The 18,603-nt window shown below is 36.7% G+C and overlaps 1 protein-coding gene across 1 annotated transcript in view; it reads right to left on the reverse strand.

Moving 5' to 3' along the window:
- dsb (scavenger receptor class B member debris buster) overlaps positions 1-18,603 on the reverse strand; it is a 168,005-nt gene that overhangs the window by 61,562 nt on the left and 87,840 nt on the right. The window contains exon 2 of the mRNA XM_075305872.1: positions 9,706-10,002. Coding sequence (XP_075161987.1) covers positions 9,706-9,991 — 286 coding nt within the window. The 5' untranslated portion in view covers positions 9,992-10,002. The remainder of the gene's footprint in view (positions 1-9,705; positions 10,003-18,603) is intronic.

The following is an 18,603-nucleotide window of genomic DNA, read 5'->3' on the forward strand; positions in this document are numbered from 1 at the left end:
GTTATATCTATCACCTCCTCTCTAACTTTATTAATGAAGGTGGCGCTATTACCTTTAGTAAGGGTTACTAAATTGTTAGAGTTCAAAAATTCTAACAGAGACTGTCCCCTTTTATTAGTGTATGTACTACCCCACGCTACGGCCCAGAGGGCACACGTTCCCGTACAAACCACATTTAAATCTCAATAGAAACTAAACAATTGGTCGAATCGCTATGTAATTGTTTTTTAGCCTATTCTACATAAAATTTCCTTGGAATACACGTAGAGGTTGGGTATACTTCTCTTGTACCATCAAGGTGTAATTTTAGTTTGAAAATGAAAAAGGTACCCATGGACCTTCTCGACCATCGATCACCTAAATACTCGTACTCGAATTCCAATTCATGGAATTCGGCATTCATTTCTTGTGATCTGAAGGTATTAATTCAAGCTATATCAACATGTACAAAGTAAAGTTAGTACAACATAAATCTATTAGCTGACAATGTCTATTTTTAACCTAGCTTTCCATGGCATATATTAGCTTACATATTTTATTATAGATCAGAAAACTTTAATTATAAAATTATTCTAATTAAAGCCCACATCCAAAACAGTTTCCAAAATGAAGGTAATCATGAAAATTCATTCATCAAACATTTTACTGAAAACAACGATTACAAATGTGACAGTACGAGTACAGTATTTAAACAATAGAGTGTAATGGAATTTCATGAATAAATGCCATTTCATATTTTAAGTAAAACGCGTCTTTAATATGAAGTCTTAAAAGACATCTTCCATTTATTAAATATTTTTCATCTTTCTATTAAAGTCACAATAAAAACGTCGAATTTAAGAACGGCTTCTAAAATATTTGTTCAGATATATTAAAGCCAAGTTAATCTCATTTCAAAAGAATTTTCGTTTCGTTTGTATTAAAGTCGCATTGCATAGCTCTAAGAACAAAACGACAAGAAATCATTATGATTGACACAATATTTATATTTTGTGGCATTATATTGCGCCCCTATGGAGATGTGTCAATCTTTGTCCGAGACACCCTAATTAACATGACTATAGATCTACTCACCTAGCGTATACATCATTCAATCAATGATTGAGCAGTGAACATCGTAGCACTTTATCCTGCCTCTTAGCTACTGTTCACACACAACGCTTGAGGTGATCATCATGGTTAGTACTACGTCACTAAAACTATGCACAAAGAATATGGCATGCATCTATGTACTACAATGGAGGTTGATAACGTGATCGTATGAGAGTTAAAGATAGGCTTGGCCATTATTAACTTTGCTAGTTTGTTCCACTTATACTGAAATGTAATGAATTTTAGTCACAAACTAGGGTTGCTATCCATCGATCATGTGTCCTTGATGGAATGTAAAAATATTGGAAACTATTAACTCAAATCAATATTTGAAATAAATTTATTTCTCACCAAAAATTGTTTGCAAACTACAGGGTGGCTGATATGCTTTATTATTGAAGGTTGTAGTATGATTACATCAGACAGACAGACGTACATCGTTAGTTCGTCTTAGAATTTCACCCTAATCAAAAATATATACAGGATGGCTGATATGTAATGTAAAAAAGTAAAGCGCTATATTTTGTTATTTTTTAATTTTATTGCTAAAAAAAAAAACAAAAATGTCAGAAATAACATCAAATTTTCGAATCACTTTAGATTTGTTCAAAGTGCCTGCCTTTGGCACGAATGCATGAAATTGTCACTGCGCTATTTTGGTCCATTCCCACGTTTTTAGGCCAGCCTTACTCCACAAAATGGCCCTGAAGCAAAGGGGATTCAGATCCGGAGATTTTGGTGGCCATTGTGCGGTATAAATGAATCGACGAACTTCATTTTTAAGTCATTCTTGGTGCGTGATGCGTCCATTTAAAATGTCCATGATGTGCGGTCGAAACGTTTGTTTGCATAGGGCTTCAAAATAGTTTTCCCGATAATACGCAGCATTTATTTCGATCTCACGGCCGGGGAGTGATAACATAATCGGCTTCACTTTTTTGTGTATCGGTGTGCTCTTGCACTTTTTGAAAATTCAATTCCTCATTTTTCATCATAGGGGGGTATACTTACTTTGTCATTCCGTTTGTAACACATCGAAATATTAGTCTGAGACCTCGACTGTATGTTTATCTGTTGAAATCACAAAAATGAAACAAAGTAGCGACTTAAAACTTTTAGGTATAGTCCCCATATAAACAGACCCCCAGATTTGGCTTCCTTTAAGTCATTTGGAGGAGCAAATTTCATTCGGAGATGGAGGTGGTCTATTCCCTCTAACAATCCAAAAATTGGTCCATAATTATATATAGCCCCCATATAAACCGATCCCCAGATTCAACTTCTTGGGTCTCCTAAAGAAGCAGATTTCATCCGATTCGGTTGACATTTACTTCGTAATATCAGTATATCGTTTCTACACTGAAAAAAAGCATACTCGGTTCCAAAGATTTTGTCTTTACTTTAAAAAATTTGGTATTTATTCCGAGCCAAAGAAGCGGAGAATACAAGTAAGGATACCTTTAAGACACAATTCTCTTTTAAATTTAGGTTCTGTGTACTTGCTTCTAGGAAGCAAAATTTTTTTTTTCGCTTTCTCAGCTTTTTTTCTTCATATGCTATCAAAGTCCTTTAAGAACGAGTTAACGGCAACTTTATTTTCCAAATTAGGACTCGACATCCAGTAGAAATTATGCTATGTTTGAAGTAAAAAACTTCTTTAAAATAAAGTGTTGAAAAACATGTCCTATATTTGAACGATTTTTTGCTTTGTAGTCAAGATGCCAAAAGACAACAAATTTAAAGACAATTTCATTAAATTTAAAGAATTTTTCTGAATTATTAAAGTCAAGTTGACCTTAGCCTATAAATTTTTTCTTTAATGTTAAGATACCCATTTTTAAGTCAAATCACTTAAGTATAAGTACAATACGACTTAATTGAAAAGTTTATCGCCTTTTGGACAAGGAAAATAACTTTATTTTAGAGAAATGCGTCTTCTATGCTAAGCAAAATTTGTATTCGTATTTTAAAGACATGAAATCTTTGACCTCACGACAATATTTTTTTCAGTGTACTAATCACGCAAAAATCAGTTCATAGCGGTCCATTCGATCCGGTTGCAATTAGCTACTTGTGCCCTGGTATATGTACCCCAAACAAAAAATGTTTTTATACCCTCCACCATAGGACTTGTAACACATCGAAATATTTCTCTAAGACCCCATAAAGTATATATATTCTGGGTCGTGGTAAAATTCTGAGTCGATCTAAGCATGCCCATCCGTCCGTCCGTCTGTTGAAGTCACGCTAACTTCCAAACGAAACAAGCTATCGACTTGAAACTTGGCACAAGTAGTTGTTATTGATGTAGGTCGGATGGTATTGCAAATGGGCCATATCGGACTTCTTTTACGTATAGCTCCCATATAAACCGACGCTCAGATTTGGCTTGCGGAGCCTCTTGGTGGAGAAAAATTCATCCGATCCGGCTGAAATTTGGTACATGGTGTAGGTATGTGATCTTTAATAACTACGAAAATATTGGTCACCATCGGTCCATAATTATATATATCCCCCATATAAACCGATCCCCCGATTTGGCTTGGGGAGGCTCTAAGAGAAGCAAATTTCATCCAATCCGGCTGAAATTTAGTACGTGGCGTTAGTATATAGTCTCTAACAACCATGCAAAAATTGGTCCACATCGATCAATAATTATATATAGCCCCGATGTAAACCGATCTGGGGAGTTGGCTTGCGGACCTCTAAGAAAAGCAAATTTCTTCAGATCCGGCCGAAATTTGGTTCATGGTGTTAGTATATGGTCTCTAACAGCCATGCCGAAATTGGTTCACATCGGTCCATAATTATATATAGCCCCCATATAAACCGTTCCCCAGATTTAACCTCCGTAGCTCATGGATGAGCAGAATTCATCCGATTCGGTTGAAATTTGGTACGTGGTATTAGTTTATGGTCACTAACAACCATGCAGGAATTGGTCCATATCGGTCCATAATTATATGTAGCCCACATATAAGCCGATCCGCAGATTTGACCTCCGAAGCCCCTTGGAAGAGCAAAATTCATCCAATCCGGTTGAAATTTGGTACGTGGTGTTAGTATATGGTCTCTAACAACCATGCAAAAATTGGTCCATACCGGAAGAGCAAAATTCATCCGATCCGGTTGAAATTTGGTACGTGGTGTTAGTATATGGTCTCTAACAACCATGCAAAAATTGGTCCATACCGGTCTTAATTATATATAACCCCCATTTAAACCGATCCGCAGATTTGACCTCCGTAGCTCTTGGAGGAACAAAATTCATCCGATCCGGTTGAAATTTGGTTCGTGGTGGAATTTGGTACATTGCGCTAGTATATGGCCGCTAACAATCATGCCAAAATTGGTCCATATCGGTAGATAAAAATAATCTTCCAAAATTTTATTTCTATAGGAAATTTTGTCAAAATTTTATTACTATACAAATTTTTTTCAAGATTTTATTTCTATAGAAAATTTTGTCAAAATGTTATTTCTAAAGAAAATTTTGTAATTTTTTTTTCTATAGAAAATTTTGTTAAATTTTTTTTTCTATAGAAAATTTTGTCAACGTTTTATTTCTATTGAAAATTTTGTTAAAATTTTATTTCCATATAAAATTTTCTCAAACTGAATTATTTTTTTGAGTAGACGCGGTGTTACGAAGTTTTAAGATACCTTGATATCGGCAAGTGTTACCGCAACCCAAGTAATTCGATTGTGGATGACAGTCTGTAGTAGAAGTTTCTATGCAATCCATGGTGGAGGATACATAAGATTCGGCCTGACCGAACTTACGGCCGTATATACTTGTTTTTTCTGATTCAATCACGAAATCAATTGATCCAATTAATTTTTTATTGAAATGTCTTCGACATCGCGAGAATGATACTATCAATCAAAGTTTTAAGTGGACATTAATATATACTTGAATAAAAAATTAATTGATTTCCTTAACAAATTTCAATTAATTTTTTCATTGATTCAATTAACTATTTAATTGATGTTGATTGTAAAACCCAATTATTTTTTTCATTAAAGACGTAACTATTTGTTAATTACTTACTTAACTGGGGTAAGTCAGTCATTTTCATGAAGCTCCATTAGTGCTACGTTAGCTAACGAACTTTTAAATCGTAATATCTATATATCTGTCATCTTGCGTATATATTCCATATGCCAGTTAGAAACTTAACTGCTGAAAAATTTTCAGTTAAAGTAAACCGCAGAAAAGATATTTCCATTTTCTGTTTGTTAACTGGCAGTTAAAGCCTAACGGAGTTACATGAAAATGGCCGTTAGTGTTTTTTGTATGTTTACAAAATTGGTTGTTTGAAATAAATTTTTATTTAAAAATTTTTCCATAACATTTTTAATTGACTTGGTCTTGTATAAATTAATTTTTTAATTAAAATTTTTTAAATTTTCTATCATTGACTTAATTAGCTTAATGTTACCATCATGATTAAAAAGTTCATTTTATCAATTAATTTATTCATTGAAAAAATTTTCAACTTCAATGAACTTTTTAATTGGAAACATTTTGGTGATATTTTGTCTGTGCCACAAATTGGTCGATATCCATCCATAATTACATATATCGGCGCCATATAAAACGATCCCCAGATTTGACCTACGGAACCTCTTGGAGGAATAAATTTCATCCAATTTGGTTGAAATTCGGTCCTCTAATTACCATGCGAACATTGGTTCATATCGGTTCAAAATTATTTTTTAAACTTGCGTTTTTTATTTAAATATACTCTTTATAGACTAACTATTAATTAATAATTTAATTGATGCAATTCATTTTTTAATCAAAACATACATCATTCACACACAATAATTGTATAAATTTTGATTTTATTCGGATTTAGATTAGTGATTAATATACTGTGATTTCCATGTTTGAAGCAATTTCAATTCAAAAAATAATTTCGTGATTGCAGGCAAAAAATCCATGTTTTCCTGTGTATTATATTAAATGCTACCGAATACTAAACACCAGTGACTGAATATTCACTCCCATTTACTTATTTTTACATTTACTTTACACAAATCCTTCAATGTTTTCCGTTCTATTGAAGCTTGACCTACATTACATCGTTACTAGCATTAGCACTTTTCCACAATGATTAAATAAATATATAGTTGTATTGATATATTACAACATTTTTCCTTCTCATATTGCGATATATGGCATTACAAAATTCTAACTAAAAGTCAATATCAACTTACAAGACTACATAGTTTTGTTTTGGTTTTTTGGAAACCACAAAAATCGAATTTACGCAATTTAGCCAAAAGTCAAAATAAACAAAAAACCAGTATTTTGGCCAAATACAGCTTGGTTCTATAACCACAGTAAATAAAAAAAAATCTAATACCTGCCACTCGCCAGAAGATTAGCCAATAGTCAAAATATCTGGCCATTAAAGAAGCGGAAAAATAAACAAGAAGTTTAAGTTCAACCAACTATTTAAGCGGACGATGTCTACACTGTTGCCACTTTAATTGGCATCACCACCAGTGTTCTGTGTGTGTAGTAATAAACCTCATATGACTAGGAACCTCTAGACCAAAATCTCATGTCTTTAAGAAAAATCCAATAGCGATATTCGTCCTCGTCCAAAAACATTGATTGGTAGTGGTACCTGCACATTGAGACATGAATTGGTTAGGAGTGTAATTGATTTGATTTTGACTTCTATTGGCATACTACCGGAATCAGAAAGCTTTTTTTGTCTTTGTTGTTTTTGTTGTGTTTTTTTTTTCTGGCGAGGGCTGAGAAGAACTACACACCAGAATGTTAGTCAAGAATTGAAACACATAAAGTCAATACAGAAAAATGTGGCCATTACAAACTAGCTACTGTATCAAGAGACTAGCTCAGCATGGCATGGCAAACTCATCAAGAAATCTGTTGAACATGTTTGTTTTTTGTTTTGCCAAATGCAACTGCCCATATTTTGAGTTTGTTTTTGAAAATCTGCATTTTCATGAAAATGCTGTTTAACGAGTATTTTGTTTTAACCATACTAAAACAAATACCCCCTACTAAACACAGGCTAAATAGTATAGACGCATGCGCACATACATAAGTACATGTGATTATTGTTTAATACAAAATACTAAATAAAAAAACAACAACAACAAAAACGTATTCATTCTATAGTGAAAGAGAATCTGCACAGTGGGTTATGGCATATGGACTTATAAAAAAAAAACAAACATCAATTATTTTTTAAGTTTTTAAAGCTAGCATTAAATTTACAAAAAATTCTAATTTAAGATATTAATTGGTTCATGTGAGTCAATTAAATTTTTATTTACGACAATTAATTAATAATCGATATACAGAATTAATCAAAAGGTAGTTGTTTTCTAATTGTGGAAAAATCTATTTCCGGTACTGCAAAATTTGAAATAATCGATTTTTAAATTTCTGGAAGTTTTGCAAATTTTCGAAAAACCTTAAAGTAAATGAAAAGGCCTGCAATCGAATAAAACTTAAGTAAAAACAATGTCTCTGCAAATCGTACATACACACAAAAAAATCTACCAATCTACCATTTTTGGTAGACTCCCGTTCATTTTGTATATGGCCCCCATAGAAAGCGACCCCCATATTTCAATTCTGGCTCTATAATTACAGCACAAAAGTTCATATGGATTCGTAATTATTTCTTCCCTATACATATCGGTCAAGAACTGAATATATAAAGGGTGATACGGTCAAAATTTGGTCAAGGGAAAACGCGTGTAAATCGGTGAAATCGTTTATTTAAAAAAATCAAATTAAATTTCTTTTTCAAGTTCAATTAGTATAAAATTCAGGAAAAATATTCAGTTAGGCTTTCGCTTTTCCAAATCCGAATTGCAGGGCCTCACGCTTGACACCTGCCATCAGATTTTGTACAGCCACCTTGTCCACCTTCTTCGCCGCAGAAAGCCAGTTTGCCTTGAACTGCTGCTCGTCCTTAGCAGTTCTTTTTGGTCTTCTTTAGGTTCCGTTTGACAATAGCCCAGTATTTCTCAATTGGGCGGAGCTCTTGGGGCGCGTTCATATGGGGGTTATACGTAAAAGTGAACCGATATGACCCATTTGTAATACCATCCGACCTACATCAATAACAACTACTTGTACAAAGTTTCAAGTCGATACCTTGATTCGTTCGGAAGTTAGCGTGATTTCAACAGACGGACGGACATGCTTATATCGACTCAGAATTTCACTACGACCCAGAATATATATACTTTATGGGGTCTTAGAGCAGTAGTTCGATGTGTTATAAACGGAATGACAAAGTTAATATACCCCCCCATCCTACAGTGGAGGGTATAAAAAAAGGGAACACCTCCTACCCGACATTTGTTAACCCGGTCCGTTTTACATCTGCATAACCGCCCTATTTCTGTATATGAACGAAAAAGCTAGTAGTCCAATTTTTTTGAATTGTACGGGACACGTGTGTGGAAACCGTGGAACGATTAATCACTACTTCAGTTTTTGTTACAGACTTCCCCTGCCCCTACTCTTTAAAAGTGTTCAAATCTTTTCGTATTTGTTTTCAGATCGAAAGATATGGTTGCCTAAGTTAACGAATATATGCTTCAGGAGGCCCAACGAAGCGGGCCGGGTTACGCTAGTAACATATAAACATTTCCTCACTCAACCTCACTGTGCCTTCAGCGAATAGTACGACGCGCGGGTGTTGAAAAAAAAAACAGACATGTATATGCATGTTTTTTATTTCGGCCTTTATGAAGGCAAGCTTCACGTCTTATTCATTATAAAGTATATTAAATTCTAGTAAGACCATACAATTGCTTCGATTGCTGTTACAGGTCTAATATTTTTGGGACGATAGGGGGAAAGATTATGGTTGTAAACGATGCATGGCTTGCAACATTGATACGGCCCACCAATAGAGTTCTGCTTTTGTTCAGCAATATTCTAATACAAGGCAAGGCAATTTCTGTTGAATGAAGCTTATTTGAAAACGAACATAAAAAATCTAAGACCCGAGCATAAAGGCAAGATTTTATAATGTCTGTACTAAAGCTACATTACACACATGAACAATATAAATACAAAAAAAAAACGCAAACGAGAATTGTTCTTTTATTACATGATTGGACTCTTGTTTCTTGATCTGATTGATTTCAATTGCAATAAAAACAAAACAGCTTCCGACAAAATGTATTGTGACACATGGTGAAATATTTCATCAATTTGCAAATAAATAATTCGTTGAAATATATTGAGAAGATCACTTAGCATATTCCTTTTACCACACCGGGCCCTAATAAATTTGCCCTTCTATTCTAGTAGTATAATGAAATTTCGATTTCCGATCACCTATGTTATCGTGATCAACTGTGAGCAAAAAAACAATATCACAAAAAAAGTAAAAGTAAAGTCACTAAAGGAACCGACCACCACGGTTAATATCGGGAGTGTGGTAAACTATAGATAAAATATTTATGATTGTGACAATCATGTTTCTTCTCGGCGTGTATATACTTGTGTTCATTGAAATTGAGCGAGCATGCTAAGTTTAATAAGACATTTCTGCGAATATTGTGGAAAAATATAGAAATACTAGATCCACTGTGTGTACTTACTATTACTAAGTTTAATTCCTTTTGAGATTAGCATCGACCATGGTGTAGGGCGATTACGTGAAAATGGCTGTCTTGTACTCTGTGAATGATGCCGCATTTGCACTGGCTCTGTCGTTCTCGTCGCTGTATTCGTTGTAGCTGTGGGAATTATTTCGGCGGGATATAGAGATTCTGTGATCACACCACGATTATGACCATTTGCCATGGGTGGCGGAATGCCCAGACAGTGAAATATACGATCTCTGGCTGAGCGTCCATATCGAAGATAGTATTTTTTCAAGCCCATTTTATGTAAATCTGAAAAGAAATAGAAAAGTAAAGGATAAATTTAAAAACAATCGGGGAAATAATTATTTTTTATTTTATTTATTTATTTACACGGCTAATAGCAGCCGGGACATTACAAAATATAACAATTCAATTAAATATAATTCTATATTACAATTGGGTCAGAAGGGACCCTATAGGTCAGTAAGGACCACAGCGAGTCAGAAGGGACTCCAAGTTAGTTAGTTGAGATGGGTCAGGAGGGACCCCGTTGAGCCAGTAAGGGCTCCGCGGAACTCGATAGGGTTCAACATATATCAACAAATGGGTCAGAAGGGACTCCATATACTCCGTTGAGCCAAAAAGGCTTAAAGTTCCAGAAGTCAGAGTATGGGACTCCAAGTTAGTTAGTCGAGATAGGTCAGGAGGGACCCCGTTGAGCCAGTAAGGGCTCCGCGGAACTCGATAGGGTTCAACATATATCAACAAATGGGTCAGAAGGGACTCCATATACTCCGTTGAGCCAAAAAGGCTTAAAGTTCCAGCAGTCAGAGTATGGGCGCATCGTGTGTTTTAGAAATGGGCCAGAAAGGACCCTCCGAGCCTTTAGGCCAGTAAGTGCCACCGTATTATAGGGACTCCCGCCGTTAGATGAATAAAGCAGGCTCCAATGTATACCTGAAAATTAGAAGGCGACAACCCTTGGCTCAGCAACATTATTGTCCAACTTATGTATAATTTCCTTTATGGCAGGAATCGACTCAGATAACGAGAACAATGTATACACCGAGTTATAGTTTCTAGACAAAACGTTAAGCGGATTAAATAATTCATAGTTGTGTCTACAAAAGTCAGTCTTTAAGAGTACAAAGTTCCTAGTTAAGCGATTAGGAACATTATAGCAAATTTTCGAGGTTAGGTAGTGTGAATCAGTATCTCCTTTAATTAGTTTAGTGAGAAATACAATACCATGCATGAACCTTCTACGCTCAAGAGATGGAAGATCAATTAATAAAAGACGGCTAGAATAAGGAGGCAAGTCGTATAAATTATTCCAGCCAAGCCCTCTCAAAGCAAAAATAAGAAACTGCTTCTGGACAGATTCAACACGATCAATATAATAGCGATAACTTGGTGACCAGACAACACATGCGTGCTCTAATATCGGCCTAACCAGAGTCGTAAAGAGCCTTTTCGTCAAATAAGGATCAACAAATTCCTTAGACCATCTCTTAATGAAACCCAAAACACCCATTGCCTTATTCACACATTCCTCAATATGAGGACCGAAATCAAGTCGGGAATCCAACAAAACGCCTAAATCATTAAATCTCAGCACATTCTCAAGCTTATAGTTCCCAATGCAGTACTCAGACTGTTCACAAGCTCCGCGGGAAAAAGTCATCTTCTTACACTTTAAAAGATTAAGTACCATACAATTAGAAGCGCACCATTCGACTAGTCTGTCAATGTCATCCTGAAGAAGGGAAGTATCCCTAGCAGAATCAAGTGAAAGAAACAATTTAACGTCATCTGCGTACATCAAGATCCTCGATGATACGATAACCGATGGAAGATCGTTCAAATATAGATTAAACAGTACTGGTCCTAAGTGGCTACCTTGAGGCACGCCAGATGTCACATGAATAAGCGTAGATAAACAATCTTTAAATGCAACTCTCTGAGTTCTACCATGCAAGTAGGAATCGATCCAGCGCAGAAGGATAGGTGGGAATCCCAAAACATCCAATTTGTATAGTAATAACCTATGATTCACCATGTCAAACGCCTTGCTGAAATCCGTATAAATCACATCCAGTTGACGTCTCTCCAATAAATTAGTTACAGTAGATCTACCTCTCATAAAACCATGTTGGGATTCCGAAATGATTTTACGAAGGGAGTACGAAATTCTCCTAGTTACCAAAAGTTCAAACAGTTTAGGTATCACACTCAACTTAGCGATACATCTATAATTCTCAATGTTCGTTCTATCACCTTTCTTGAACAAGGGAATAACATGACTAACCTTCCACATGTCTGGGAAATTGCCAGTTCGCAAAGACAAGTAAGTAAACCAAGATAATATTTTTTTTCAGATTTTTCTGACGAAATTAATTGACCCAATCAAGTTTTTAATTAAATTTGCTTCAATCAAGAAACTGATAACCTAAGCTAGTATTTGGATTGTGGTTCGCTCTAATCACCTACAGAGCTAACTCTTTTCCTAGTAAAGACAGGGTAGTGGCAAATGTAGTGTTCCATGATATTTTCATCCGAAAAACACACCCTACATGCACCATCGTCTGTTGTTCCCCTTCGACGCAGATGTGCTCTCAATTCTAGGAGTCCGGTCATTAGTCCCACGGTCCTGCCTACAGTCGTCCCACTTTCCTTAAGTAGTTCTCCAGTTTTTTCTTATTCACCCCAATGTATTTGCGTCGCCTTTCCGACCACATGGTCCACATCGATTTATGTGTCTCCCGTGCCCATTTATCCAACTCCGCCCACATTGCCTCTGTTGGCTTTCCGTTCTCGGAATTCTCTTGCTACGTGTCCTAGCTCTTATCGCCAGTTTGTTTGCATTTACGTTTCCTCTTATTCCGGCATGTCCCGGCACCCATATGATGCGAATCCTGCCGTATTCTTAGTATTCGTGGATCACGATTTGGTTTCGTGTTTCCGTCCATTCTCCCAACATAATCAATTTCATCGCAGCCATGGCGGCTACGCTTTTGATATGAACCTCAAGGTGAGGTTAGGTCACTTAGACTATTTAGTCCATTGTGATACCACAGTGGTGAACTTCTTTCTTATCACTGCGTGCTGCCCGATTCTATGTTAAGCTCAATGACAAGGGAATTCCTTTTTATAGCCGAGTCCGATCGGCGTTCCACATTGCAGTGAAGCCACTTAGAAAAGCTTTGAAACACTCAGAAATGTCTCCAACATTAACATACTAAGGTGGGATAATTCACCGCTGGAAAACTGTTTGATGTTTGGTCGAAACGGGGTTAGAACCCACGACCTTGTGTATGCAAGGCGGGCATGCGAACCATTCTGAACCTCTGTAGAAGTCCCATCTGAACATCTATAGAAGTCCAGTATTGTCTCCAAGGCTCTGGTTGATGTGGTCTTTGTCCCACAGTTATTCTAAGACAACATGTCTTTTGGACCCGTTGTAAAATTCCTATGTTGCACATTCTCTCCATTGATGTCTAACAGACTATCGACGCATATATTGGGATTGGCCAAATTACGCTCTCATATATCCAATGCGTGACCTTTGAATTCAGTGCCCATTTAGAGCCCACCGTTCTTCTGCACAGTGCCCAACATCTGTAGGCTTTCTCAGACCTCTCTATGATGTGGCTCTTCCAATTCAGTTTCCTGTTTAAGGTTACTTCTACGAATTCATTTTATCTGACACTGGTATCGTCTTGCCCAAAAAACTCAGTTCGATAAAGTGAGCAATTTTAGTCCTTCTAGTAAATAGACATAATTTTGCCTTCGTCGGGTTAACATTCAGGCCCGTAGGCGATGATGTTAAAAGTAACAGACTAGTTAGAATCTCTCCTTAGCTAGAAGGAGGCCCTTAGTAGGCCATGGATAGTTGTTACCCACAGTACTGGCGATGGTATACTTCGCTCTAAATTGGCAGCTTATCCTTCTATTCCTTAGGAAATGGGCTATCCAATCTTTAAGAGATCACCCGAAACTGTATAGTTGCTAATTTTGCTGTATAGTTGCTAATTTTGCTCCCTCAAATACATGTTAGCAGAGAAAGACCTCTCTATAGTATCCCAGCAAAAAATGGAGCACTACTTCAGCAGGATTGTAAGGGAGAGAGGCAGTATCAATTGCTTACAAAACAACCGAATCAGCGCTGATTTTTGTGGGTGATGTCGCGATTTAGAGAAGCTTCTATATAGCGCTGATATAATTGCTCATTTCAATAATAATATTGCTCAGAAGTTATATATAATCTTGAGTTTCCTATTTTATAACATTGTTGGTATGAATGAAAACACTTATACTGCATGAATTGGTTGCACTAACGTAAACGAATGATCATAAACCAGTTCGATTACTCGTTAAGTTATTGATACCGATACATGCAGTGTGAATGCACTGCCTACTTTATTGTATATCAAAAAGCGCAATTAAACTCTTACTGCTGAAGTATTTTTTGCTGGGTATGCATCACCTTATATAGGACCGTCTCCTCCGATTGCCCCTTTACATATACCAACTGTTTGTACCTTAGCATTTCGCTCTAAGTTCCACTTTTTGCCATGGTGTCAACCATGGTAAGAAGCAGGCACATAATAATAATGCCCCTCAGATACTTAGGGTTGCATTAAGATATGATATTGTCGGTCCCGGCCGACTTTCTGGTTAACTTTCTTGCTTTTATTTTATGCTAATTTACCTGCTTTATTATAATGCGTAAGCAATTAAAATAAATGTTTTACATAATGGCAAATTAACCGGTTCTAAGTTGCTTGTATTACTTGGTTGCTGTCAGAAAATAATTTATTTTATGGATACGAGTAAATTGCCGTACGAATTAAAAAGACTTTCTAGACCTGCCTCAATCTCGAAATGCTTGGTGTTTTCAAAAAATATTCTACATTTAATTAACTCAATTTAGAATCAGCAAATAAAGACAGTCAAGTAAATCGACACTTCATATGACTCTTAAGATTGGCTGATATGTATTTTTATACCCTTCACCATAGGATGGGGGGTATATAAACTTTGTCATTCCGTTTGTAACACATCGAAATATTGCTCTAAGACCCCACAAACTATATATATTTTGGGTCGTGGTGAAATTCTGAGTCGATCTAAGCATGTCCGTCCGTCCGTCCGTCTGTTGAAATCACGCTAACTTCCAAACGAAACAAGATATCGACTTGAAACTTGGCACAAGTATTTGTTATTGATGTAGATGGGGTGGTATTGCAAATGGGCCATATCGGACTACTTTTACGTATAGCGCCCATACAAACCGACGCTCAGATTTGGCTTACGGAGCCTCTTGGAGGAGCAAAATTCATCCGATCCAGTTGAAATTTGGTATATGGTGTTAGTATATGGTGTCTCACAACCATACAAAAATTGGTCCACATCGCTCTATAATTGTATATAGCCCCAATATAAATCGATCCCCAGATTTGGCTTGCGGAGCCTCTAAGAGAAGCAAATTTCATCCGACCCGGCTAAAATTTTGTATATAGTGTAAGTATATGGTCTCTAACAACTATGCAAAAATTGGTTCACATCGGTCTATAATTATATATAGCCCCCATATAAACCGATCCCTCGATTTGGTTTGCGGAGCCTCTAAGAGAAACAAATTTCATCCGATCCGGCTGAAATTTGGTACATGGTGTTAGTATATGATCATCGGTCCATAATTATATATAGCCCCCATATAAACCGATCCCAGATTTGACCACCGGTGCCTCATGGATCAGCAAAATGTATCCGATTCGGTTGAAATTTGGTACGTGATGTTAGTATACGGTCTATAACAACCATGCAGGAATTGGTCCATATCGGTCCATAATTATATGTGGCCCCCATATAAACCGATCCCCAGATTTGACCTCTGGAGCCCCTTGTAAGAGCAAAATTCACCCGATCCGGTTGAAATTTGGTACGTGGTGTTAGTATATGGTACCTTACAACCATCAAAAAATTTGTCAATACCGGTCTTAATTATATATAAAGGGTGATACGGTCAAAATTTTGTCAATATAAACTTGACGTATTTCTTTCAAGTTTGCATTTAAAAAACCTGAACACCCCTCATTTTGAAGGTGTGTGTGTGTAGAATGTTGCTCCTATTTTGATTTTGGAATTCACTCTTCAGTTGTCAAAATGCCGTCCAAGCAAGAAGAGCAGCGTATCAAAATTTTGCTCGCGCCTCGCGAAAATTCGAGCTACTCGCACGCAAAGTTGGCAAAATCACTAAAAGTTGCCAAATCAACCGTTACAAATGTAATTAAAGTGTTTGGGGAACGTGTGTCGACAGCCAGGAAGTCTGGATCGGGGGGAAACGAAAACCAGAAGCCGCTGAGACGACAAAGAGAGTTGCCGGTAGTTTCAAGCGAAACCCTACCCTCTATCTGGGTGTATCGTCTCCAACCGTGCATCGAGCCAAAAAAACGAGCCGGACTATCGACTTACAAGAAGGTAGTGACTCCAAATCGCTATGATAAACAAAATACGACGGCCAAAGCGCGATCCCGGAGGCTGTACACGACGATGCTGGCGAAGTTTGACTGCGTGGTAATGGACGACGAAACCTACGTCAAAGCCGACTACAAGCAGCTTCCGGGACAGGAGTTTTATACGGAAAAAGGAAGGGGAAAGGTAGCAGATATTTTCAAGCACATAAAACTGTCAAAGTTCGCAAAGAAATATCTGGTTTGGCAAGCCATCTGTACCTGTGGCTTGAAAAGCAGCATTTTCATAGCTTCCGGGACTGTCAACTAAGAAATTTACGTGAAAGAGTGTTTGAATAAACGTCTGCTGCCTTTCCTGAAGAAACACGGTTGTTCCGTACTGTTTTGGCCGGATTTGGCATCTTGCCATTACGGTAAAAAGGCCATGGAGTGGTACGCCGCCAACAACGTGCAGGTGGTTCCCAAGGACAAGAACCCTCCCAACACGCCAGAGCTCCGCCCAATTGAGAAATACTGGGCTATTGTCAAGCGGAACCTAAAGAAGACCAAAAAAACTGCTAAGGACGAGCAGCAGTTCAAGGCAAACTGGCTTTCTGCGGCGAAGAAGGTGGACAAGGTGGCTGTACAAAATCTGATGGCAGGTGTCATGCGTGAGGCCCGGCAATTCGGATTTGGAAAAGCGAAAGCCTAACTGAATATTTTTCCTGAATTGACCAGATTTGACCTCCGGAGCTATTGGAGGAGCAAAATTCATCCAATCCGTTTAAAATTTGGTACGTGGTGAAATTTGGTACATTGCGCTATTATATGGCCGCTAACAATCATGCCAAAATTTGTCCCTATCGGTCTATAGTTATATATAGCCGATCCCCAAAAATAATCTACCAAAATTTATTTCTATAGGAAATTTTGTCAAAATTTTATTACTATAGAAAATTTTGTCAAAATTTTATTATTATAGAAAATTTTGTCAAAATTTTATTACTATACAAAATTTTATCAAGATCTTGTTTCTATAGAAAATTTTGTAAAAATTTTATTTCTATAGATAATTTTGTCAAAATTTTATTACTCTACAAAATTTGGTCAAGATTTTACTTCTATAGAAAGTTTTGTCAAAATTTTATTTCTATAGAAAATTTTGTCAAAATTTTATTACTCTACAAAATTTTGTCAAAATTTTATATCTATAGAAAATTTTGTCAAAATTGTATTTCTATTTTGTCTTAATTTTATTTCTATAGAAAATTTTGTCAAGCTGAATTATTTACGTATTTAATTGGCCTTTTTTGCTTAATATATACCCCTTATGGACTAACTTACAATTGAGAAGACGGTGTTAAGAAGTTTTAAGATATCTTGCCAGCGGCAAGTGTTACCGCAACTCAAGTAATTCGATTGTGGATGACAGTCTTTAGTACAAGTTTCTATGCAATCCATGGTGGAGGGTACATAAGATTCGGCCTGGCCGAACCCACGGCCGTATATACTTGTTGTTTTTAATTTTATTATTCAAAAGCAAACAACGTCGGAAATAACATCAATTGAATCATTTCAGATTTGTTCAGAATGGCTAGCTGTGGCACGAATTATGGCTCTCATACGCCACACGCTGTTCAATAGTGATTTTGCGGTATTTTGGTCCAATTTCATGCGAAACGTTAGTTTTTAGTGACAATCTTACCCTTTAAAATGTCTCAGGCACAAATGTCCAACGGATAGATTTTGGTGCAATTGTGCAGTAGAAATGAATTAAGTAATTTTTGTCTACGTGTACTGAGTGCTATGGTGCTGGCCCTTTTGGAATGCTCATAGTTTGCGGTTGAAATGTTTGTCTGTCCTGAGTTTAACGACATTTTCACGACAATATTCGTCATTTTTTTTGACCCCACGGTCGATGAATATTAGCGGGAAGTAACCTTCGGTGGATACTCTTTGATCTCTTTGGCAAGTAAACCCCATCAGTTTGTTTTTTCACAAACTTCTCAATTTGGAATGACCTCTCATCGGCAAAATACCAAATTCGGTAACTGGCCACCTTCGTGTAAGCGAAACAACTCCTTGGCTCTTTCCAGTCCAACTTTGTGAACTCTTGCTCTTTGTAGAACTTCCGCGTCCAAACTCATTTCTCAATATGCGTTGCTTGCGTTCTCGCAATATGTTCAATTCACAACCAAGTTTTCCACCACTTCGGCAAAGATTTCAATCAAATCCAGCCTTTACTTTTCGATTCTCATCTGGTGTTGTGACCATTTTTTATCATCGACTTTTTGGACGTGATGCAATACTGCCAGTATCACGGTGACGAGCAATGGTACGATAAACAAACATTTCACATTTAAATGCAGCGGAACTCTAACGATCGCCGTTTATGTCAGCTGTCAAACGAGCGGTTCAGAAATGTATATAAAAGCAATATATTTTGGTTGAACCA

This window comes from Haematobia irritans, chromosome 4 (assembly GCF_050003625.1).
Source record: "Haematobia irritans isolate KBUSLIRL chromosome 4, ASM5000362v1, whole genome shotgun sequence".
NCBI classification, from domain to species: Eukaryota; Metazoa; Arthropoda; class Insecta; order Diptera; family Muscidae; genus Haematobia; species Haematobia irritans.